General features: G+C 39.3%; 1 protein-coding gene across 1 annotated transcript; it reads left to right on the plus strand.

Annotated features, from left to right (window-relative positions):
- The first annotated feature begins 1546 nt into the window (after nucleotides 1–1546).
- Nucleotides 1547–26072, plus strand: prlra (prolactin receptor a). The gene is given in 9 exon segments (NM_001329376.1): nucleotides 1547–1681; nucleotides 10229–10319; nucleotides 14544–14676; nucleotides 20784–20953; nucleotides 21897–22063; nucleotides 22285–22426; nucleotides 22849–22945; nucleotides 24519–24588; nucleotides 24690–26072. Coding segments are annotated over 8 exon segments (1920 nt in total). The 5' UTR covers nucleotides 1547–1681; nucleotides 10229–10249; the 3' UTR covers nucleotides 25761–26072.
- Nucleotides 26073–26112: the final 40 nt, after the last annotated feature.

Here is a 26112-nt window from a genome sequence, read left to right on the forward strand (position 1 = left end):
ACATTTCTTTCTTAAAGGCTTGCTCTGAGGAAACATGCTTGTACCTTAACTCCTGAGATCCCTGGAACAAGACAGTGTTTACCAGATTGCAATCACAGGATAATTTATATGTATGGAAATAACCATCTGCCGTGTCAAGTTGCTTTAGCTTCGCCTTAAAATAGGGCCAGGTCTGAAAATATAACTTTTATCTTTGTGGGAAACTGCTCCTTGTCCTCCTAAAGGAAGAGAAATGGACCGATAGCTATCAGACACAGGCAGAAAGACCCAGAGGGGCTTCTGGTTTAATAACATAAAATATGTTTTGATAAATATTCCAGGAAGAGAAATGAAATGAGATGCAAAAGAACTGAGGAAGTTGGTAAAATCAACATAAAAACTGACATAATAATAATAATAATAATAATAATAATAATAATAATAATAATAATAATAATAATAATAATAATAATAATAATAATATGGATTTGTTTGCACTTAGAGTATGTGTTGGGGATGACTCTCAGCTACTACCACAGCAAATGTGAGCTCAGTATCTGTAAAACTGACTGAGTTACTGACATTTTTGAGTTTGCTAAGGTCAATTGGCTGTGGCGGCCATCTTGTATGGGGTTGACGCCAAACCTTAATCAGCTGTAGCTGTGCATCCAGTCAGTGCCTCCTGAGAGCTCCATCGCAATCCGCCCTCTGGTTCATGAGATATTTTGCTAACACTACAGACGGTCAAGGTCGAAATCATTATGTGAACTTGCACGGACGCAAAAGATGCTTCAGTCCGACACCAGTAGCCTATGGGGCGCCGTTTGTAAAGGAGCTTGTGCTAAAAATTCATGCCTAAATTTTGTCACATTTAGCTTGTGCTAAAAATTCATGCCTAAATTTTGTCACATTTAGCTTCAAACACTGTTTAAAAATGTAGCGTTGATTTTCTGATGTCACTTTTTACAACATTTAGATTTAACATTTAACATTTAGATTTAACATTTAGCATTTAGATTTATATTTAGTATGTAGCTGTAACAATTACATGTAACTAACTAAATGTTGTAAAAAGTGACATCAGAAAATCAACACTACATTTTTAAACAGTGTTTGAAGCTAAATGTGACAAAATTTAGGCATGAATTTTTAGCACAAGCTCCTTTACAAACGGCGCCCCATAGTAGCCTATGTGCAGTGCGTGTTCTGCCCGGAGCGGGGCCCGCCTGCACCTAGGGGGACTGACTGCAGGTTGTCTCATCGTGTCTCCTTACTGTTTGAACAGCTTTACATCCTCACAAACTGAGGCGTAACTGAGCTGACTCATTTTCATGACATTAAAACTAAACCAAACCAAACACACACACACAAAAAATGCAGGTTGTAATTCACCTGGCCGGTCTCATTTGTTTATCCTGTGTGACAAACTGGTCGAACGAGTCTCTCTCGGACCCGTCTGTGGGAACCTGAGCCGAGGCGGGGCTGGAGGCCGCCTCCCCTTCTCCCCGGGTGGGGCGGGAGGTGGGAGGTGGGGAGCGGAGATCCTCGGTCTGTTGCGGCTGAGCGGCTGTCTGAGCGGTCCTCGTCGCGCGGCTGTTCGCGCGCACTCCTCTCCTTTCATCCCTGGAAAGCAGGTATAGGAGCGCGTCGGCGGGTGTTCCTGGAAAGCGACGGAGAGACTGAAAGCACCTGTCAGCTGCCGGTAAGACACACACGGGCTTTCTCATACTTCTTCTTGAACTAAAAACATTACAAAGAATCTTACGCGACTTTATCTTTGGGTCATTTAAAATCCCTCTTCAGATTAGAGTTTTGCGCACTTTTGTGCACAGATTGAGAATGATCAGTATACCTAAAGGGATCCAAAGGAACTATTGACCTCTTTAAGTCCATCTCCAACACTGTATTACAATGTTAGCTGCCTGCAGCTTACGCACTCCTTCCGAAAGGCTTTATTTTTATCTCAATGGGTACAACGTGTTCGTTGGCTTTAATTATTAAACCACTTAGCCAGAAAGTGTAACCTCTTCGAACCCTTAAAGCAGCTCTTGTTTAAAAGGAAATGCTCTTTCTGTTTCTTCTGAAAAGAACACATCACTGTGATCACTTCAGAAACTTTCAGAAAGATTTTGTTCTTGTTGCTGAAAACAAAAAAAAAGCTCAGTCAGTTTGAAAGTTCATTTGTATAAAATATTTATTCCTGTCATCAGGACCCAGCCCACATCATCTGACAGGGATCAGGTATTAATGAATCTTTCTGGACAAAGTGCAGCTGAGGTTTTTGTTGTGACAGATATTAATTTGGCAACAAACTGCACGCTGCCAGTGACTCATTTCAAGTCCTATCATCAAGCCGCTGCTGTTTCCACGAGAATAAATGATTATTTGCAATCATGGTGTTGTTTTAGAGAAAGTAAAATAAATAATCATTCTTAGCCCTTCCACTGAGCGCTTCAGAACTGAGGTGAGTTGGGATGTCTGGACGCCCACAATCAGAAAAATAACAACCCTGAAGCTACAATTATGTCCATATTTATGCACATTAACAAGTTAATGTGCTATTTAGGAATACACTTCAAGGACTAGTGATTTTTATCTTAACCATAAACGATGTGCAGCCTCTGTAGAGGTCCATAAATTTAACATGTTCTCCCCTTATCTCTCTAACCCATTTCTTAACTTCGCTGCGACCAGAGATAAGTTGGGATCATTACTGCCGCAGGAAAGGAAGGGTGTGTGTATGCCGTCCTTGAGGCTGGGTTTTTTTCCCACCCTAGGTGCCTCAGAAACGCAACAGGGCACATGGCTTAGGTCTGCGCAAGAAAAGTAAGGAACTTCGCAGGCAGCACATTCACACGCAGCAGCTTAGTAAAATGCGTCGAAAACGCTGGAGCTGGGGGAAAAAAAAGGCTAAATGTTTGGTCTAGAATGTGTGTCTTTCGTACAATCAGTTCACTCTCTGTGCTTTTGTAATCCTGCTTGTGCAGTAATCTATTTGAGGTGGACTTTTTGAATTGGAAACACTTCCTTTAAGGGGTAAAACTGGAGAACTGGGTGTACCTGGATGTATCCTTTTTGCAGAAAGCTTGGGTTCAGAATAGTTTTCCAATTATTTCCAGCCTGTAGTTTCTCAGCTGAGAATCGGAATATGAATATGAATGTGATATCGCAAGGTCTGGTGCAATCTGTAAGTCCTCAAAGCGTGTGTTGTGAATGACTCTCAGCTACTACCACACCGAAATCTAGGCCAGTGTCTGCAAAACTGGCTGAGTTGGAGCTATTTATGTGTTTGCTAAGGTCTCATAGCTGTGATCGACTCTCAAAGTTAATTGGTTGTAAAGGTGTGTTCACCGATTACTTTCTAAAAGTTTCATTGCAATTCAACTCATGATTCATGAGGTATTTTGCTAACAAAACAACTCACACGCACACAGACACAGACAAATACATTATTTCCTGCTTTTCAGTGTTGGGTGATAAATGAAAAAAAAAAAAAGCACATCACTTTGAAGGATCTGAAGTTCAAAAACAAAATCCATTAACCTATAAAATGTAGTTACAGGCCCAAGTGCTAAAACCTGAATCAAAGTTGAACTTAATTGACATTAGGTCATGGGTTAATTGGGGCAGTTTCCTCGCAGTTAAAATGCCTCCGCCCCCATTAGCGCTCCATTTTGTTCTGTGTTACTTTCTACCCTTGACTACCCATATGAGGGGAAAAAAAACATAGTTCCTAGAAAAGTGTTGGTGCCACTGTTCAAACCGGTTTATTTTTACAATACCGGGAAGTATGCAGTCTGTTCCAGTCTGAGCAGGATTTCAAGTTAAGATTATGAGAGAAGTCTGGATGATTTTTGATATCTGCATCTCTTCCAGGAAAACTGCAGGCACACACGCTTAATGGTCAAAACTCCTAAACTGTTCTGTTCTGAAAAATTTGCTTCTGAACAGACGTCGCTGAGCAGGTTAGAAACGGTTGCAGCAACGAATCACTTTTCCGACGCACCAGACCTGCCGATCCACATGGCTGCCGCTCGGCCTGGGTATAAATACCTGAGTTCTCAAGGACAACGAAACGGGCTGTTGACGATCTTTAAAGAACCTGAGAACATAAACGATCTCATTAGCGTTGTTTTATTTGCACTAAACTTAAGTTAATATAAAACTGGAACGAATAAATGTGACGTAAATCATTGGGTTTATATTGTGCACTTCTGAGCTTGTTCTCTGTAAGCGTCTGGAAAAGAGAAACAGGTTCTTAGAAAAAGAACATTTAAAAAAAAAGTGCTGCTGTAACTCAGCTGTGTCGGTCAGCCCTCCTGAGAATGCTTTGACTATGCATGAGAAAGCAACTTTACATACTGTGCTTGTTTAGAAAAAAAAGGTGGCCTGTTTAGACGTGCGATTCATGCCAGATGATGCCTATCTGCTCACGTTTGCCCAGAAGATGTTATTTGACACATCCTCTTCTCACCTTGTGAATTTGAGAGGCCACAGAGGAACACAGAGCACAAATAAATGATTCATCAATTGTCTGAATTCAGTCTTAGCCTTTTCACACTTTTCACCTGACTTTTTTTCCTATTCATCCCATAACATCATCTGACTCATTTCATCTTTGTTGCCTGCCACCAAACGTGGACGATTTTGTGTTTGCCCGTCTACGCGTATGTCTGTCTGTTAGCAAAATATCTCATAAACCACCTGGGCAGATTTTAGTGAAACCTTCAGGAAGTAATCTTTGGATGTACATCTACAACTGATTAACTTTTGGACTCAGCTTGATTTAAGATGGCTACCACAACCAACTGGCCTTATAGAACACAAACATGGTTAGGACTCAGTCGGTTTTACGGATATTGAACTAAAGTTCGATGGGGTAGTAGCTGAGAGTCATTCACAACTCAAACTCTGAGCGTCAACTCTGTCAATTCTCAACATAAGATGATCTTAGTCTAAAACGCTGGCTTGAAAGGAGATGGGTGATATGCACTCCTTCGGGGTCACTGACACTGAGACCTAATCTTTTAAGATTTGCAACATTTTACTTAACATTTAGCTCTTGTTTTAACTTTAACCCAATGATTTTCTTCATGTTATGTGTGCACCAGCATGTCGCATTAAGCACAAATGGCTCAGGTGGTGTGTACATGCGGTTGCTTAGATATCCTTTCTCTCGTGTGTATGCTTGTTGTCACGGTGGTGGGATGGATGGCACACATGAGGACCCAAATGAAGTCTGACAGGCGGGACTGCAGGTGAGGATCAAATAAACTTCATTCATTAGGGTAAAACTAAGGGCGCCGCAAATGACGAGAACACAGAAACTAATGGCGACGGGATTTGACGAAGAACAAAGGGACCGAAGATACTAGAGAGAGAATCACGAACAACAGGTTTGGTAACTAGCAACAAGGAGCAGGTGTGCCAGGAGAATAGAAAGCAAAAGACAACTCGAGCAGCAGTGTATTGAAGAAACACAGAATCACAAAGGACTTTCAAAGTTTTCACTCATTTTCTGTCTGGTCTGTGTACTTTAATGCAACAAAATGGACATAAACATAACAGAAAATTGGCAAGGGCTAAAAAAACAATACACTGCTAATGACAAGTAGTCAGAAAGTCAGAAAATCATAATTTAAAATAGAACAAATCCATCAAAATACTGATACAGGACCTGAGATATGTATCATTGGTTGTTGATCATCTTCTGCTGAGATTCTTTAAAGTTTTCAACTTTCAACCCACAAAATAAAAGTCACAGAGACTTATGACTAGTGATGGTTAAAATATACAAACATTGCTAAATAAACTGTTTAATAAAGTCGCTCATCAATCCTTATAATATTTTGCATCAATTTATGACCACTTATTTTATCTCTGTAACAGTTATGTCTAAACATGCTTTGGGCAATTGTTTTTTAAGAAAACAAAGACATTTCTGTAGATCTTTCCAAAAACCCCTTACTTGGTGTTTCATGACCCACAGTGGGGTCCTGACCCCCTTGATCTACGGTATTTCGAGTTTTCAGCTAATAACCCTTTGGAAATCACCTTGATGGTCACAAATGGTCTTAAGGTACAATTTAAAATGGGTTCTCTGCTAAGTTGTCTGTCATGAGTTGCCACAAAACTGGTTCATCTTGTAAGTTCAGGAACCGTTTTCTGTCTGAATGATTTATAGGTCAGAGTTAAGTGGGTTCAGCAAACAAAATGGATAGAGCTGAAAATGACTGAAATAAAATTCAGGGGGGAAAAAAGCAGCTGAAGTAAAACAAACAAAAAAATGTGTCTATAGAAAGATCAAGACCAATAATATGGTATAAACCTAGCACAAAGAGTTAGGAAACTTATGCTTGGTTAATTATTTCTTTGTTGTAACCTTGCTTCTTGGCAATAAATCTTGTGTTGTTAGAAAGCCCATTTATTTCTCCTTAAATGATGTCACATTTGTAAAGAAAATACATTTGTGGGTTGAGCAGCAGAGTTGAATATTTACATTGCGCCAATGAAAGACTTTTTTTGGTGGTTTTTATTGGCTCAGATGATTGAAGCCTTAAAAAAACAAGACATATTTGGCAATTTACAGTTTATTGATTTAATATACAGGGACCTCAGAAGCATGTGGAAGAACCATACACAGCCACAACAGCCTGGCACCTCCTCCTTATGCCGCCTGGTCACACACTGCTGTGAGATGGCATCCCATTCTTCAACCAGCATTTGTTGAAGACAGCCAGTGTGGTTGTGTTGGAATGAACAGCACACCCAAGCTGATCCCACAGGTGATCAGTGGGGTTGAGGTCAGGACTGCAGGCAGGCCTTTCCATCCTCTCCACTCCCAAATTCTGAAGCTAGTCTCTGATAAACCCCGTTCTGTGGGGGCGAGGGTTGTCATCTTGGAAGGTAGAGTTCGGTACCAGACTGTGGAAATATGGGATTGCCCCTGGTTGCTCACAGGTGCTGTCAATCAGACACCTGGGGTACCTGGAGCTCAAAACAACAGCCAGAAGTAGAATAAGCTGTTTGCCATTGGTAGAGGAGATTTGACATTTTTTTCATGGGCGTAACGTACATACTCAACTCTGCTGCTCAACCCACAAACGCATTTTACGAACAAAAGGGGAACCATTTAAGGGCATAAAGCCAACTTTCCAATAATTTAAGATTTTAATACCAAGAATTATGTTACAACAAAGAAATAATCAACCAAGCACACATTTTTGTACTTTTTGTGCCATGTTTATATAGTCCATTATGAATGAAGAGCCTCACTGTTATCATCAGCACTTCTCCCCTAGCAGCTTATACAGTTACGACTACTGGTTACATAAGAGGACTATATGTAGCAAGAGGCTAATCTAGTTCCTTGATCTTAATGCCAATTATCAGATCATGATGACGTTGGCTGAATTTAAGGCCCCGTAAACACAGGCTGGCTAAAGTGACTGGCAAAAAGTTGTGAAGGTGTGATAGAAGAAAAGCAGAAACGGAGGAGTTGCATTATCTTTTTGACAACTCCACGGCTGTTACACAATTCTGACTGAAGTTAGCATGCAAACCTGATGTGACAACACATGCCCGGGCAGCCACACCCCTGACCGGCACTGCAGCACATTATTACCGTAGAACTAAGTCACCTGGAGGTACATGCAAGGGTTGTGAAATGCAGTCAGTGAAATACTTGGCATTATTTCAGATCAACTACAGTGAGTCTTAGCATGTTGGAAACTGTCCTTTGTTGAGTTTACTTCACAACACATCTTGTGTTTAGATACCAGGGGTGCAAGACGTGTTATGGTCTTTTATTACCACATTGTAAAAGCCCTCTTTTAGCGTGGAATAGGTTTTCTAGGAAATTGTTACTCTGGGAAAAGTCTGTGTAAACTACAGAGAGGTAGGTGATAAGGAGCTTCAAATGCCTGTGTGTGTGCATAGGTTTCTCTATTATCTAAATATGTCATGAATCAGTGGACGAATTTTAATGAAACCTTCAGGAAATAATCACTGGATCTACAACTAATTAACTTTTGGAGTCAACCCAATTCAAGACGGCTGCTACAGCCAACTTGCCCTGTGAAACACAAAGATGGCTATAATTCAGTCAATTTTACACATATTGAGCTAAAACTGGATGTGGTAGTAGCTGAGAGTTATTCACATCACACACTCTGAATGTGAGTTTTTGAAATATTGCATGACACTGTGCATCATGTTGTTTTCCAGGTTTGACTAAAACGACTCTGTCCTTTCTCCACATTAGATTATCATCGTCTAAATTCTTTCAACTTTCTCACTTTCAAAATCACTTGGAAAAAATAAATCACAGATACTCCTATTTTTAAATGTTGTGCCTTCATGATATTCTGTCAGCCACTATTATTACTTCAGAAGGCACAGGCAGGAAGTGTTTGATCCATGTTATGGTTGAACGCTGGCTGAACATTATAGGAACAAGCATTACGTGCAGAGTGGAAAAGGTCCAAGCCAAAAATAACAATGACTCACAGTAAAATTAAAGAATTTCCTAGTGAAGTCTTGTGTTTTTTTTTAAACAGACATTACCCTTCTTTTTCTCTCACTTCAAAAGTAATCAAAGATTCTCTGAAAATTGTATCTTAAAAGCCACACTTTATAGTGTTGTTTCTTATTTGTTCTGTTTTGTTTTTTGTTTTGTTTTTTGTTACATGCGCACAGGATAATCATTTTAATTCCCATTTTGTTTCCTTTTCATGCACTCAAGGTGTAGAAAATGATCACCTGCATATAATATTTGTTTAAACTAGATTGTATTTCATTCAGGAGCATCCTGGAATGAATTCTGACCCTGTTCACACCTGAACTTTACCTTTGTGGGGTGTTGAACAGACAGAAAGTCATTTAGTAATATGAACTTGAGGTGTTTTATCATAATTTGTTTAACCACCACATATTTTGCTATTTATTGTGTGGAAATCAATCCTGTTTATAGTTTCTTTTCACATTTTTTGCAAACAAACTACTTCTGCATACTTTGTGCTATTTTAACCGTTCATGTATCAAACCATTCAGCTCACTTCTGTAAACTTTTGGAATTATTCAACATTTTCCAAGAAATACATTTAGTTCCTTTAAAAACATTGTTCTCTAAATCCACTTCAGCATACCTGCTTTGCTAATTTTAGCTTTCAGCTAGTGCTGTGCTAATTGAAGCTTTTAGCAACAGTTTTGATAATTTCACTTCTGTTATGCCTGTTTAAATTATAACAACTCAGTTCCAGTCTCTCTAACATATTTCAAAGATTGAATTGCAAAGTTCTTCAGCTGTCACTGCATTTATTACAAAAAAAAAAGCTAAATGTTTTCAAGTTTTACCAGAGTCATCTGGCTTGGTAAATGCAGGTTTCTAAGCCATGAGGAGGGAAGTCTAGACGGTTGTAAGCAACACAAACCAGCCTCCCGCTGTGTGCGTCTCTGTCATAAAGCTCTGACTCAGGTTATGCAATCAGTTACACTACATGTACCAGCTGGTTGAGGTGGTCAGAAATGGAGAGGATGTTTTTTTTTTTTAATCCGCACTGAAGCAGCGAGGCACAGAGGACCTTTTTACTCTCGTTTGATCTTGTTTACTTAATTCAGACTTTTTGCTTCACTCGTTGCACATTTTTGCCTGTGTCTGTGCACGTGCTTTTGTGTTCTTTTGTGTGTCGTGACGGCAAAATATCCAGTGAACCACCGGATGGGTTTTAATGAAACTCTCTGAAAGTAATCAGTGGATGTGCATCTACAACTGATTAACTTTGGGAGTCAGCCTAGTTCAAAGTGTAATATAACTCAAATTTACAGATATTGGGCTAAAATCTGGTGTGGTAGTAACTGAGAGTCATCCTCATCACATACTCTGGGCACAGTATCATATCAATCCATTCCTTCTCATCATAAGATGATTTTAGTTTAATACTCTGGCATAAAAGCCAGTGGATAAGTCTTTTTAACTTCACAGATATTTCCTTTTTTTTACCTCTCTTCCTAAGATATCCAGTACTTGATGTTTTGTTCTTCCTTGTTCATTGCTGTTCACCTGGGTATAATATGTTCTGCCCTATTTATATCTTCAGCAGCTTTTCGCAGCGTGCACACAGGGTTTCACTCAGCGCACTTTCTCTTTGTCATCAAATATTACAGGTCAAGCGATTTGTCGAGCACACGGGTCAGTTGTTTCTTCCATATCCTCACCTGTGTCTTGTTTGTGTTCTGCTCCGTCCCACAGCCGAGGCTTTGTGGTGCCACCATGAAGAAAGCCGAGGGAGTCATCATTCTCTGGTGGCTGCTATTCTTTACGCTGCACGCAGAGGGAACAAGTGAGTGTTTGTCTTTGTTTCCACGCACGCTCTCAGCTTCTGTTGAACCCGGGCATTCGAGTTGGTTGCACTAATTAATTTATTACTGAATTTTTTTAAAGACTTTAGACTCATTATCTAAATGTGAGAAAGTTAACCATGCACAGAGTATTATTTGTAAGAGCACAAGTTAATAAAAACTGTCAAAGTTGGTCATGTTTTTGGAAACTACAATTGAGGAGATTTTACAATGAGCTGATTTATTCATTTTTCCCTCAAAACTATCTCAAAAAGCACCTTTCTGCTTGTTGTGATTTAGTTTCATCCCTCTGTATCCAGGTTGTACAACAATACTGTACGTTAGAGAAAGTAATGACATTTGTGGACAAGCTTCTTACTTAAATTACGACACTAAAACAGAAGATAAAGAGGATTTTTACGTCCTTACTTAGTCATAATAAGGACTGATTAAAATAAATTACATTTGATTATAACTAAATTAAAAGTCAAACTAAAAGTACAACAAGACTAAGCTTAGCTAAAATGTGTGAATTAATAAATTAGGCAAAAGCCAGACTGAACAGGTGACATCATTTAAAACCATCAACCCTCTCAGGTCCCCAGAAAGGCTGTTCCACCAGTGAGACGCCTTACCGTGGGTTTTAGTTTTAACTTTAGGTAATAATAATAATAATAATAAATTTTATTTGTAACGCACCTTATATTTCAAAGAAATCTCAAAGTGCTACAGAGATTAAAAGAAAAATTAAAAAAAAAAAAAAATAAATAAATAAATAAAAATAATAATAATAGTAATAATAAAAATACAGAATAAATTGTAGGGCTTACAGTAGTACATCTTGCACCAAGTGATACCAAAACTAACAATTGAAACTAACAATTAAAACTAACAATTTAAAACAAAACTTACAGTTCTAAAAGGCCTGTTTAAAAAGGTGAGTCTTAAGACCTTTTTTAAAGGCCTCCACACCTTGTGGGGCTCTCAGGGACTCTGGAAGGGCATTCCAGAGTCGTGGAGCTACTGCCTGAAAAGCCCTATCCCCCATAGTGGCAAGTTTGGTCTTAGGTTGATGCAGGCAGTAAAAGGAGGTGGAGGAACGAAGCCTTCGAGAAGTAGCGTGCAATGAGAGGAGTTCACTAAGATAGGCAGGAGCAGCTCCATGGATGCATTGATAGGTGAGCAGACAGAGTTTGTAATGTATTCTATGTTTGATCGGTAGCCAATGAAGTGAATTAAGAACAGAAGTGATATGGTCGTATTTGCGCCTCCTCATCAGGACCCGGGCAGCACAGTTCTGAATGTGCTGGAGCTTTTGCAGGTTTTTACCAGAGGTCCCAAAGAGGAGGGCATTACAGTAGTCCAACCTTGATGAGATAAAGGCATGGATCAACCTCTCAGCATCCGGTTGGGAAAGGGAGGGGCGGAGTCTGGCGATGTTTTTAAGATGGAGGAAGGAGACTTTAGAAAGATGACGGATGTGGGAGTTGAAAGTGAGGTTAGAGTCAATCCTAACTCCAAGGTTTGTGACGGTGGTAGAAAAGGGAATATTAAGACCAAATATTGAGATACTACTGAGATTAGAGGACTGAGTTTGATGAGGGGTGCCAAGAAGGATGACATCCGTTTTATTACTGTTAAGTTGAAGAGAGTTGGCAGTCATCCATGCCTTTATCTCCTCTAAGCAAAGCTGAAGTGAAGACGGAAGAACTGTAGGAGAAGTGGAGTCCATTTTCATATACAGTTGTGTATCATCAGCATAGCAGTGAAAGGAGACCTTGTGTTTATTGATTATGTGACCTAGGGGGAGCATATAGATGGTGAAAAGGGTTGGCCCAAGGACTGACCCCTGTGGAACTCCACAAGTCACAGTATGAGTTGAAGATTTAGACTGACCCAAGGAAACATATTCAGTTCTATTGGTGAGATATGAATGAAACCATTTAAGTGCTGTACCCGAAAGTCCAATTTCTGACTGTAGCCTGTTGAGAAGGATGGTGTGATTCACTGTGTCGAAAGCAGCCGACAGGTCAAGGAGGAGGAGAAGAGATGGTGAGCCCTGGTCCGCAGTCATGAGAAGGTCGTTCATTACGCGAACCAGAGCTGTCTCTGTACTGTGAGCGGAACGGAAGCCAGACTGAAACTTTTCGTAGAAGTTATGGATGTGAAGATGTTGATGAAGTTGGGCTGCCACAACTTTTTCCAGAACTTTGGATATAAACGGTAAATTTGAAACAGGTCTGTAATGGGCAAGAATATTGGGGTCAAGTGAGGGTTTTTTCAGATAAGGGTGGATGACTGCAGTTTTAAGAGATGGGGGAACCTGACTGGCCCGCAAAGACTGATTAATAATGGTTGTGATTAATGGGCAAATGGCTGTAATATTAGACTTAAGTAATGCTGTGGGGAGAGGGTCTAGCACGCAGGTGGAAGTTTTCATGCTTTTTACGATCTTCTCCACGTCTGACTGGGTGACAACGGAGAAAGCTGAAAATGTGTTACTTTGCATGAGGAGAGTTATATCAACTTGAGATTCAGCTATTACAGGGAGAGCAGACTGGATTGATGCCACCTTATTAATGAAAAAGTCCATAAATCTATTGCAATGATCTATACTGGTATCAGCATGCGTGTATGTGGAAGGTTTGACCAGAGAGTTTATGTCAGAGAATAACTGTTTGGAATTCCCACGGCTATTCGAGATTTTTAGGGAAAAGTAATGGGATCTTGCTGCAGTGAGTGCTTTGGAATATGTCTTTTGGTGTTTGCGATAGGCTTGTTTGTGGACCAATAAGCCACTGGAGATAAACTGCCGCTCCAGGGCACGACCTGCAGTTTTCATTGTACGGAGTTCAGATGTAAACCATGGGGCTGATCTGGAGAAGGTAACTGTCCGAGTTTTAACCGGTGCATGAGTATCAAGAATACTGCGAAGACTGGAATTATAGTGGTTGACATAATCATTGACAGAGGTGAATTTTGTAGTTAGTGAGATATCCTGAATATCCTGGTTGAAAAGGGTCAGATCTATTGTCTTTAAACTTCTGAATTGAATTTGACGTTTTGTTTGCATATATGTCTTTGTTAATGGCAAAGTCATGGAAATTAATTTATGATCAGACACCCCCAAGTCTTCAACTTGCAGATTGGAAATGGGGGCGTTGTCCGTGATTACCAAATCCAAAGTGTGACCTCTTGTGTGTGTAGGTAATGAAACGTGTTGTGTGAGATGTAGACAGTCCAAGAGTTCAAGAAATTCTGCAGCAGGGCGGTTATTAGACGAGTGAACATGAAGGTAAAACCAGAAGACCTCTTCCAGAGGACCTGAGGGATTTGGAGAACTCATAAAAGCATGTTTTATAAATAAGTAGGACTAAGACCATAAGCAGCATTAAAAACCAATAAAAGGACTTTAAAATGGATTCTAAAATGCACAGGTATCCAATGCAGAGACTTCAGAATGAAGTGATGTGAGCTCTCTTTCTGATATTTGTCAACATTTGTTGGTGTCTGTGCCTGGATACCATATTTTTTTTCCCCCCGCTGCTTGTTTTCAGCATGTAAATGTGTCACCTTCACATACCTTTGTTACAGTAGTAGGACAAACTTCAGTCAGGTTATTAATATATAAACTAAATAACCCAGTCCCCAAAGTGAAAAATTAACTAAAGTTCGCACAAACACATTGTTTTCTTTCTGTTTGTTTCTTTCTCATTTCCTTATTACCCTAGTTCTACTGATCTAAAAACTGGTTGCATTTTTCCAAGCGTTTAGAAGTACTTAGGCCAGTTAACAATGTTCTAAATAAGAGGTAGGCTAAATAATAAATCCTTCGGTAATCCTTTTGCAAATCTGTTGCTGGTGAACAGACAGATATAGTTGTTTGTACTTTGGTCACCCTTTTAAAGATTAAAGCCAGAGGGACAGAAGTGGGCAGAGTGACAGATTAATTAGAGCCAGAGAAAGTCCGATTTTTCAGACATATTTTGTTCCCGAAAGAAAGCAGGTGTTTCTTTCTGAGGGGTTAAACATCTGAGAAATGCCTGGAAGTACTCTGGTTGTTGAAACAGGAAACAGAGAAACATAATTGACATGTAAAAAGTAACAACAAAGCTTTTCTGCTAATGTCTTTACCTCAGTGATTATTTATGTTTAATTTAACATAAGTCTATTTATACTTTACATTAAGAGTCCTGTTTTGTCGTGTATTTCTTGTCTGGGTTTAGGCTACAGCCTGCCAGGGAAGCCTACACTGACGAACTGTCGGTCTCCTGAGAAAGAAACCTTCACCTGCTGGTGGGAGCCGGGCTCTGATGGTGGGCTGCCAACCACCTACCACCTGTACTATCGCAAAGAAAGGTAAGCGGCTTCCGGTGTCATGTAGGTTCGTTTCGGTGCATTCCTTCATGGAGGTGACAGTTGAGGTTGCTGTTTGTGACCACGGAACAGTTATGAACAAGTAATATCTTACCTGCTGTAGATAGCTTCTTGAACGACCTCAGTTTGGAGAAATGGATTTTAATTCTGCCCAGACTGAGGCCAAATGGAATGTCTACCATCTTCAATTTTACGTTATGTGGTTAATCTGGCAGAAATATTGTGCTGTTCCTGCCTGAAGCTGTGCCAGAAGTGCTACAGCTAGCTGCTTCCGCCGCTATTTACGCTTGAAAATTGACACAGAACTCTAAGCTGACAATCATGTACTGCAAAACTGATGGAAATGTCAAGGTTTATTTACAAAAAAAAGGATTTGTAAGAAGCACTATGAATTCTTGTTTTTTTAAACTTGAGTTGTTTGAAGATGACAACAACAATCAGCTTTGGGTTTTTGGCCTTCCAGTCTAAATTAAAAAGTCATCTACATGCATGTGCTGAAAGTATAAAGTCAGAAAAGAATGCAATGGAGGGATGGAGCATAATCAAAAGGAAAACACTGACTTGCATTGCTTTCAAATATGCTTTAATACTTTGCAATATTTTATTGATACATGACAAAAGAACTGACATGGATGGACTGCTCACATCACACAATAATAATTATCACATTTAATGTTTATTTAACAGAGGGACAGCAACAGAGGCAAAATCCAGATATTTCACCAGATATTAATAACAGCAAATCTTCATCCGATGTCCCTGAGCAGAGATAAGCGCACAAAGAATAAACGTTTAAAGCCAACCACGAAGACCTAAGAACGAAAGCAGACTCGGAGAGAATTTTATCATTTTTGAAGGAACCTGTTTGATCATGTCAAGACTGAGGAGCATTCCAGTGGCATGTCACTGTTTAGGCACGTCTCATCAAAATTCTTGTATGTAAGAATGGTTCAGAGCGCAGAAGTTAATCTGACATGCAAGAATTTTTATACAAATCGTATAATGGAGCTTTTCAAAACCTGGGTGTTGGAAATGACTCTCACCTACTACTACACCAAATCTTAGCTCAATATCTGAGTTATAGCCTTTTTTGGCACAGCCATTTCCAATTGAGTTGACTCCAAAAGTTAATCAGTTGTAGATATACATCTATTGATTCAGTCCTGAGAGTTTTATTTAAATTTGTTTTGGAGTTTATTACATATTTTGATAACGGACGGACAGGGTCGACTTCAATAGTTGATGTCAGAGTTTTGTGCAAAGCTCTTGTGCGATCTGTTAGTGCTCACAGTATGTGGTAGGGATGACTCTCAGCTCCTCACAGCCCAGATCTTAGCTCAGTATCTATAAAACTGATCAAGTTATTGTCGTTTTTGTGTTTGCTAAGGTTGATTAGATGTAGCAGCCATTTGGAATCAGGTTGACTCTAAAAGGCAAATCAGTTGTAAATAAACATCCAATGATTGCGTTCAGGTAATTTAATTAAAATCTGTCTAGTTGTTCTTGGGGTATTTTGCTAACAGACAAACACATACATCCACACTGGCATGGGCAATTCCATTATCGCCCGCTGTTCATGGCTGCGGGCAATTTGTACCCTATTAAACAACACTCTGTATAACCTTTAGAAAAATCTAATTGGCAGCTATCACAGCATGTCACTGCTTTTTGTGACCAGCTTCAAATCATTCAGCTCTTTGAATCATTTCCTCTCATTCTTCCTGCGAAACACTTCTAGTTCCAATGAATTGCCAGCCTTGTGCGCACATCTCCTCTGAGGTCCATTCACAGATTTTCAACAGTGTCAGAGAGAATGTGAGGGTCATGTCAAAATCTTTAAACTTTTCTACTTAAAATAGTCCACTATGGATATTTCCAGGTATTTTAAACAGATTGCACCGCTCATGTTAATGGAGTGTCTTTAATGACATTCTGATGTGAAGAAGGGGCTACCTGGAAACACTTTGTTGTCCGCAATTCTCTCCTGCTTTGTGTCCATCAATTATGTTCTTTTTTTATATATTTTAGAATGCCAGGTGGACCCTTAGAGAAGCCCAGTGAGTCACTATTATTTTTCACGTTTTTGAGATTTCAGAGTATTTCTAAAGCAATGCCCCCACCCCCCAAAGAAGATGTGAATAAGCACAGTTACCTGATATTAACTAGCTGTAGCGGCCATCTTGAATTAGGTTAGCTCCAAAACTTAATCAGTTGTACACATACATCCAGTAATTACTTTCACTTAAATCCATACATACGAAGAAAAAAGGTTGACTCCCACAGTTAATGCCAAAGTTTTCACCAAAGACCTGGTTTGGAATCACTCTCAGCTACCATCACTTTAAATTATTTATGACTATTTGATTGACTGAAATATAACCATTTTTTCTGTTTGCTATGTTCAATTGGGTGTGGCAGCCATCTTGAATTGGGTCGACTCCAAAAGCTAATGAGCATGCAGACCAAACAGCGTAGTCCAACACACAATATGAAGCAATCCTTGTGATTTACATTAATAAATTCCTGCATTTTTGTTCTCACTTTATTCATATTTCATTTTGCTATGTCTTTGAACGCTGTTTGGCTTGCTTTTATCCCCTTTTTAGCCAAGTATTCAGTCCAACAGACACTAAAAGGTATCTTATTATCTATCTCTTGGCAAGATGGTAAAATTCCTTTAAAGAAAGGCGATTTCACAATAACAACAATAATGCAGTACGTTGTTTTCCATTTATCAGTGCCCTAATCAATTCTTTGAAATGTTTGCATAAACAGAGGATTGTTTAAATGAAGACATTTCTGAGCACTCTGGATGAATTATGATTCTTTTCTTTTATTTAGCTCCTGGGCTGATGGTTTTATTACGAAATGTCTGTTCTCCTTGAGGAGAGAATTAAATCTTGCCTGCGATAATGGAGACATATAGCCGACAATTATCCCGCTCATTTTTCACTAAACTTTCTTTTTTTTAATGAGAAAACCTTACAGGTAATAGTCAAATCGTAAGTGTGGCAATGACAAGTATGAATGCTGTAGCATTAACCATACACATAAAAAAACTGGACAGCCTTTGTTGACATTGTTTGGTTTGCGTTGCTTCCTTTCCACATTCAGTGATGTACATCTGCCTTATCAGAAGTTATGCTTGAGAATATTTCAGCCTGTCGGAGGTTCTTTAGTTATAAAAGACAACTTCTCATGAGTTTCCACAGTGCATTACACAAACAACCTTTGCGTTGTGTCATGTTTTTTTTACATTTGTATATGAACAAGTAGATCATTTTAAAGTGTAATCCTTCATATTCATGGTATTTTATATATGGTGTATTCACATTGGGATTTCTTTTGTGCCAAAGCATGAATTACATCCACTTAAACGGAGACGACGACATCAGCCTAAGTTTTACTTAATCATGATGCTGCATTTGAAGCAGCTACACACACTGGAAGAAATGCGTGGGACAGCTAAACTGATTTAAAATTTTATTAATGGCAGAGGTTGTTCTGTATCAAGCGCTATTACAAGTCGGAAAGAACAGGATGGGCATACAGAGTTCCTCAGGATTTATTTCCAGGACATCATGTCTGAATACTTTCATTTAATCAAAATTAATTAGCAAAATTTTCTAAAATCTATCAGGACAGTATGCAAATTTACATATTTGACCCAATATCTTAGAAGTACCAATTAAGTGCCTTGAACCAAAAAGTCTGATGTTGAAGAAATAATTTAAATTAAAGGCCTAGCTTCTTAAAAAAAATTTTAAATGCCAGCATTTTAGCCTAAAATAATGACGAAGTTGTAGCCGTTTTGATGAAACCTTGAAATTACTGTTGTGCGCAGTTATGTGAGATATTGTGAGAGATCACACTCTGAGTATGTGTTGTGACTCTCAGCTACTACCACGCCAAATACTGGCTCAACATCTTTAGAACTGACTGAGTTAGAGCCATCTTAGTGTTTTTTAAGGTCCGCTGACTGCGGCAGCCATCTCTTATTTGGGTTGAGTCCAAAGGTTAATCAGCTGTACATGTATAAAAAAAATTACATCCTGAAAGTTTCTTTAAAATTTGTCTAATGGTTTATGAGATACTTTGGTAACAGTCAGGTGGCAGACAGAGACAAGAGGCACTTATGTCTGTAAACTTGCAAACCACGTTATGGACTCAGATTTTGCCTGATACGTAATTTAAGGATGAAAGGGTTAATGCCTCAGACTGACTTAGAAAATCAGGTCTGGGTATTTATCTTGAGTGGACTTGATTACTGCAACAGTGTGTTTACTGTTCTGCCTAAAATTAACCTTAAGTTTCCTGTTTGTCACTGTATTTGATCGATTCTAATAAACTGAAGCGCTAGTTTCACTGCAGTTTTTATTCATCTTATTTTGCCCTATTCAGTGCATTGATACATTTGGTTTGAATGTTTCCTTCATGCATACTGTAAACGACTTTGTTTTTCAGTCAGTATATAATTGCCTTTCCTTGTAAATATTCTGCTTTGGGTGTTGGCTTTCAGACCTATGTAATTTGCATTTGGATGGGTTTTTTCCCATCTTCATTAATTTACATTCAGTTAAGAGACTTGTCTGGGTCTTTATTATACAATAAAATGAAGAAAAAAAAAGTTATTTTAGTAAAAGCACTGTGAGATTGCATATTTCTACAAAGTCCAAGTTTAAAGAGATTTGTCTGAATCAACATTTAACTACATCTAAGTTTGAAATGCAAGGCCAAACAAATATGACCATTTAAAAAAATACACTTTTTTATTTGGTAACAAACTTATAAACAAATAAACTGAGCCAACTATACACAGGAAGTCTAAGGCTACAATAGACTTGAGGACAAAAACACTATAATTTTTTTATTGAAGTAGAGTAAAACAAACATGCAATTAAAACAAAGAAAGAACAATGAGTTATATTTTTTCACTTTGCTGAGATGATTTTTTTGACAGATAAAACATCTCTGTCAGTCGATTGAAGAAAAAGTTGTTTTTTTTTATCACATTTATTCTAGACAAGTCATCCGAAATGATTTTTTTTTTGCCTTTCACATTCAATTTACCTTCTTAATTTTTTTTGTTTCACATGTGTACTTGTCAGGTTTTTTTTTTATTCTTTTATCCATGAATCGCTCCAACTGAAACTGGCCAGAATAGTTATTTCTTTGTTTTCAAAGTCTAAATCTTGCCCTCGATTCAGCTCAGTGGCAAACACAACCTTTTGAAATCGTCATTATTTTCTTCGGATTACCAGCAAAGAACTTCTCTGTCACTCGCTATGACTTCACTTTTTATTAGGGAACAACTGGACAGGTCTCCCCCNAAACAGATGCCAGCTGCTGCTACAGAAACGACAGCATGTCCCCGTCTGTCTTGAACAAACACTCAAAGATGGGTTCATTTAACCACCCAGATCTGAAGGAGTTTAAATCTGCAGTGGTTGCTAAGTACACATCATATCAGCAAAACTAGTTTTAATGTCTTGTTGTAAAAAAACCTTTAATTTTTGCCTTTTTCTTCAATATAAATCTCCCTCAGTCTCAGACATTGAATGCATTTCATTTCATTACTGTTATTTTGATGTTTGTAATTTTTTTTTCTCATATGCACTTTAAGGTTTTAATTCTGTCTTTCTAATTCATCACGATGTCTTTGTGTTTGTTTTGTGTGCAAAGCTTTGTTCTGTTTCTGTCTATTTTATATGAATCTAAACAACACAGGCTACAGGAAGGGTAACATTAATTGACGAGGTGATACTAAGGCAAAATCTAGTTGGGTTTGCAGGAAACAGGAAGAAAATGACATAGGTGTTATGTTTTCAGCACAATAGTTGTCCACTTATTTCTTCTTTTGCAGTTCATGGCTCTGATTGCCCCCCCCCCCCTCCATTTCTGCCTGCAGTGCAGAAGTAAATATGGCCCTCATTAATTTTTGAATCATCCTCTTTCTATTATCTTTCCCCTTCAGTCAGACACAGTTTCAAAAATTGTAGCGTGAAGAATACGGACTGTTCTCCCAGTGTAACATCGTAGTACACAGACACGCACAGATTTACATGCTGTACTCCTTCTTCTTTCCACAGCTCTGACGCAGTGCACGAGTGTCCCGATTACCGCACAGCCGGGAAGAACTCGTGCTTCTTCAACAAGAACGACACGTCCATTTGGATCAACTACAACATCACCGTCGTGGCCACCAATGCTCGGGGGAGCACATTTTCCGACCCTGTTGAAATCGACGTTGTCTACATAGGTGAGGGGCACGACTTGAGTCACGTGCGGGCTTTTGTGCCACACCAGGCTATTCTGGTTTTTAATGTTGCAGTTTGATTTCCCTCCCTCCTCCCAACCATATCTGCTGACTGAAGGTTGCCTTTTTATCAGCCTTACTGTGTTGCAGTTCATGACACAAGTTGTCTTTGACCTAAATGAACGGATTATGAAGTATTGTCTAAAGATTAAAACACCAAAATCAGAAGCCTGTTTTATGAGCCTGGCCTGCTGCCATAAACATTCATTAGAGCACAGTGTAAGTATTTTAGGATTGCTGTTTGCTTCTTTTGAGGAATTTGTTTGGATCTATACCCAGCCCATCAGTTTTGAAGAACAATTAGACCAATTCTGCTAATTAAACCAGTGACTTTGAGATCCATTGGTACATAAAAAGCTTTAATTAGAGCCCCACAAGCAGGATATGTAAGTTAGGGACTATTGAGATATTTTTGTAAGTACTCCTAACCCTCTTTTTCTTGTCTAAACCATGTATTAAATTGCAATTATAAGACCATCATGATATCTACTGAATGATCCACCTTGGCCTTGAGGCTGCTTACCTATAAAGACATCTCTTACCTTTTGTCTCTATCAGGTACTGCATATCAGGTCTTTGTAGTATCTGTTTTCTTGTCTTTCTTCAACATTGCCAGTTACGTCTCTGAGATGACAACTAAACATCTCCACCTATCTCAGCCTTGTCGTCACACATACGTCAGCAAATATTTTAAAGGTCAGGACTGCAGTGTCAGTGTTCCTCCACTGGAGGTGTCTACTGATCTGCTGTAATTCACCGGAGGACACAGAGACACAGTCCCACTTTTCCTTTATGGTGCTTATTTGTTACAAGCATCGATTGTTTGGTCCTTGTTTTAGTCTCTCTCCTTCTGTAATTCCCATCTTCTTTCTCTCTTCACTCTCAGTCAAGCCCAACCCTCCAGAGAAGGTAACAGTGAATGTTAGCTGGAACAAAAGCTGGCCGAGCCTTCGAGTGTCCTGGGACCCCCCACAAAAAGCGGACACCCGCTCGGGTTGGATCACGCTCATCTATGAGCTCCGAATCAAGCTGGAGGGCGAAGATAAATGGGAGGTGAGTAATGTAGTGGCGTGGCTAGTGAAAATATTTGTCTTTCAAATGTAAAAAAAAAAAGAAAGAAAAGAAAATTTGCATGTAGCTCAAGTCCAACACTAGAGCTGATACGTCACAAAAGCCAAAGTCTCCTATTGTACACCGTCCAATACTACGCTCGCATGTTTGAGTCAGCTTCAGGAATGAACTTGACTCTTATGTTCCGTTTGTGCTTCTTCCAGGAACACCCTGCAGGCCAGCAGAAGATGTATAACATTTACAGCCTTCAGTCAGGTGGAACATACCTGGTTCAGGTGCGCTGTAGGCCCGATCACGGATTCTGGAGCGAATGGAGCGACTCGACCTATTTCAAAGTTCCTGACTGTAAGATATCCACCAATATGGCTGCATTTAGAAGAGGAAATGCATTAATCAAATGACAAGTTCAGCAGTTTGTGCAAAATCAAAGAGTACATTATATTTTAAAATATATCTGGTCTGAGAGCAGGACGGTCTTTGTTTTTGTATGGATTAAGCTCAAAAAGACATAATTCATTATTCAGTCATCTTCAGAGGTGCCGGTGGGTTGATTTTCAATTAACGAACACAGCCAGGCCTGTCGTACTCCCCATTTGTGTTCCATACGCTTAGTTAACCGTGTCCGTACAAGAATGTATGAGGTTTTAATTACCTGGGAGAAACCATATAAGCACATTTTTAAATGTGATTTCTTTATTAGAAGTAATTGACAAGAGGTAAATATAAGGATGACTAATTATTCAGATTGTTTTTATTGTTTCTTTCAGACTTCCCTCAAGAAAGGTCCATCTGGATCATCATCATGATCTTTTCTGTTTTCATCTTCCTCATCCTCATCTGGGCCATACACATGAACAGCCACACGTAAGAACAATCATACCTGTCCTAAACAATTTGTCAGTGGTGTTCAGTAGTCCTTCTGAGGGTTGTCATATGGTTGAAGAAAAAGAAAAAACATTATTAAAAACTGTTTATTTTAGCCCTGGTAATGTGTGATAGAGCACCAGTGGTACAGTTTGCATTAAAACAAAAAAAGTCAACATTTTGTCAGTCAAAGCAACAGATTTACTCTCTCTTTGTGCATCTATAAAAGCAAGTTTTAGGGTAACATTGATATTTGATATTTATTATTCAGGCTGAGGGGTGAATTAGTACCTTACAGGGCTAGGGAAAAAGGCTCTGTTGCATATGTAATCATGAGAGCTTTCCTTACAGAGCACAAAACTTGGAAGGGACCGTATTTACATAGGTCACAGTGGCTGATTTCTAGGTTTTGCACTTTGCAACTGCAGACTGCCACTGCAATAAGCTGTGCAACACTGAGAACAAAGAAAAGCCTGTTTTTAAGGATGATACTTGTGTGTGTGTGTGCGTGCGCGTGTGTGTAAACATATTCCTTGATTTTATGAACACTTTATGACAGTCTGGGTTAAGCAAAACCAGCAAATAGTCTTTATTTTTATCTAAACCAGAAAACTTTGTAGGTTCTGCTTATACAACCTGAGTTGTTGCTATAAGAAACTGCCCAAAGAAAGTAAATATGTCCCAAAGTGTACATGCACACAAGTTCCTAACTGATGGGGGTCACACGCAGCAACCTTGATTATTGAAGAGGGTCATGATGACTCAGAAAAATTCAGAACCGCTGCACTAATACACACACAGATGACGCTAACAACACACCAGATTGTATCTTAACTTTTAGTTCTATTGTCATACCTGTCAGTATAACAACTATCAGAAATCTTTTTTTAGTCAACTGCAGAGACCTTTAGCACAAAGTCACTGCTGGTTTTAATGCAGAGCTGCCTGACAGCCTGAAAATCACATCCTTTCAGTTTTCAAGCTACAGTACGAAATTTCTCACAGAATCTTTCAACGCTTTCTTTAAAATCTTAGAGTAAAACAATAGAATTATGTGCTTTACTCACTGAAATTACACCTTTTTTGTCATTTTACGCCTAAATAATTTAATTATTGGCATTGGTCTAAGCTTTAAAGTCCAAATAAGCACATGTTCCTAAAGTGCCATCCTTGTTCTGTAATGCACTGTGGCTTTAGTGGTTCTTGTTTGTTGTTGGCTTTTTTCTTTTCCTTTTATTATTGTTTTGTTTTTCTGTGTTTCCTTAGTCTTTTTCTTGCACACTCTGTTCTTGTTCTTAGACACCACACCCTGACCCTGTTTATATATACATATATATATATATATAGTCAAATGAGGTGCAGATCACTCCTTTTTATTTTTGTTTACTTGCTGAACTGTTCAGTGCTTTAACGTAATATATTTTTTTAACTTTTGGTTTTTGCATTAATAAAGTAATCTCAGCCTTACACTCACTTCCAATCAGATATTCAATCAGCATTTTTTCAGTATGCCAGAAGAAGAAAAAGAAAGATGATTTTTAATTTATTTGCTTCTACTTGTTTATTTCTGTAGCCTCAAGCACCACATTCTGCCTCCGGTCCCTGGTCCTAAAATCAAAGGATTTGATAAACAGCTTCTCAAGGTAAGCAGCAGCATTTTAATGCCTCAAATGGTGCTGCGTATTAAATAAGGAAAGTAGTAAGCATTTGCTTTATTCCCTTTCTAAAACCTTTTGTTTTGCAGAGTGGAAAGTCCAGGGATGCCTTCAGCTCCCTGGTAGGGTCCGACTTCCCTCCAACCACAACTAACTATGAGGACTTGCTGGTGGAGTACTTAGAAGTGTATATTCCAGAGGAGCAAGGACTGATGCTGGAAGAAGGCAAAGACCTACACGATGGCAGCCTTAAATCCAAGAGCTACACTTCTGACAGCGACTCCGGTCGGGGCAGCTGCGACAGTCACGCCCTGCTTGTGGATAAAAGTGAAGAAGAAAAAGAGGTGGGGCAGAAGTCAAACCAGCAGGGCGGTCGAACGGAGATGGATTTAAAAAGGCCCGAGGAATCCCCAGAGGAAAATATCCTAAATTATTCTCATGCAAATGTGGGTAGCCCTGATGTGTCTTGTGAAAAGGTGAAGACCTGGCCCTCTTTGTTTTCTCCACTGACTGAGAACAGCTCAGGCCCTCTGGACCAACCAGACTCACCTGAAATGGCCAAACAGCACTGCCTTTCTGACAGCCTGTTCCCCCCAAGCCCCTTATCCTCTCCCTTTGCTCCGCCAGGCCACAAAGAGGTCCTTGGATCAAACTATCAGGAGTATAGCTTTGGCAACATGCACCCTCATGTTCTCCATCCCCAGACAGGGTCCCATCAGTATCTCCAGGCCCACGGCAATATGAACGTCGCCAATATTGGCCACAAAGGAGTACCTGCCGACCTTCAGTTGCCCCCTGTTCGGTCCACTGAGTACGTTGAAGTCCAGAAAGTTAATAATGAGAATATGGTGCTTCTCTACCGTGTTTCTTCAGATGCAGAAAAGGGCTGCCCTGGAAGGCGTCACACGGAGGAATACAGCAGGTTGAAGGGGGTGAATAATGACAACGGGCTGCTGTTGCTCCAGAGGATGGTTTCTGAAGAAGAGATGAACATTTGCCCGTATGAGGACCAAGAGTCAAGTGGACTGACCGATAGCGGGTACACAACTTCTACAGCACAGAAATCTACAGCCTACATTCCCCCCGCCACACAAGTCCTGGACGAAAGGGTGGCCGGTGGTTACGTTGACACCTCCATGTTCACCCTGCCCATTTACTAAATGCTGCAGAAGCTCAACCGGCAGCTGTGGGACGTTGCATGCTTCAGGCGTGGGGACAGAAACCAAAATCAGAAAAAACAAAAAGCAAACACTGGATGTTGCAAAGATGACATTTTGCCATCACTTAAATTGCATTATTTTTTTTCATTTTCTTCTGAGGTATTTGAATGACCAAAATGATTTGTTTGAAAGATTGGAAGATTTATTCAGCGTCAGAAAAAAATGCAAATGATTTTAGAACTTATGTGGTACTACTACATGTTTTCTGTTTTGATTATACTATAAAACCTTCTTTTTCTTACCTCTTAAAAAGAAAAAAAAGAAGCTGCTTGTTGCATTTGTACCAACAGAT

The sequence above is a fragment of the Kryptolebias marmoratus genome, linkage group LG14, assembly GCF_001649575.2.
Source record: "Kryptolebias marmoratus isolate JLee-2015 linkage group LG14, ASM164957v2, whole genome shotgun sequence".
Classification (NCBI taxonomy): Eukaryota; Metazoa; Chordata; class Actinopteri; order Cyprinodontiformes; family Rivulidae; genus Kryptolebias; species Kryptolebias marmoratus.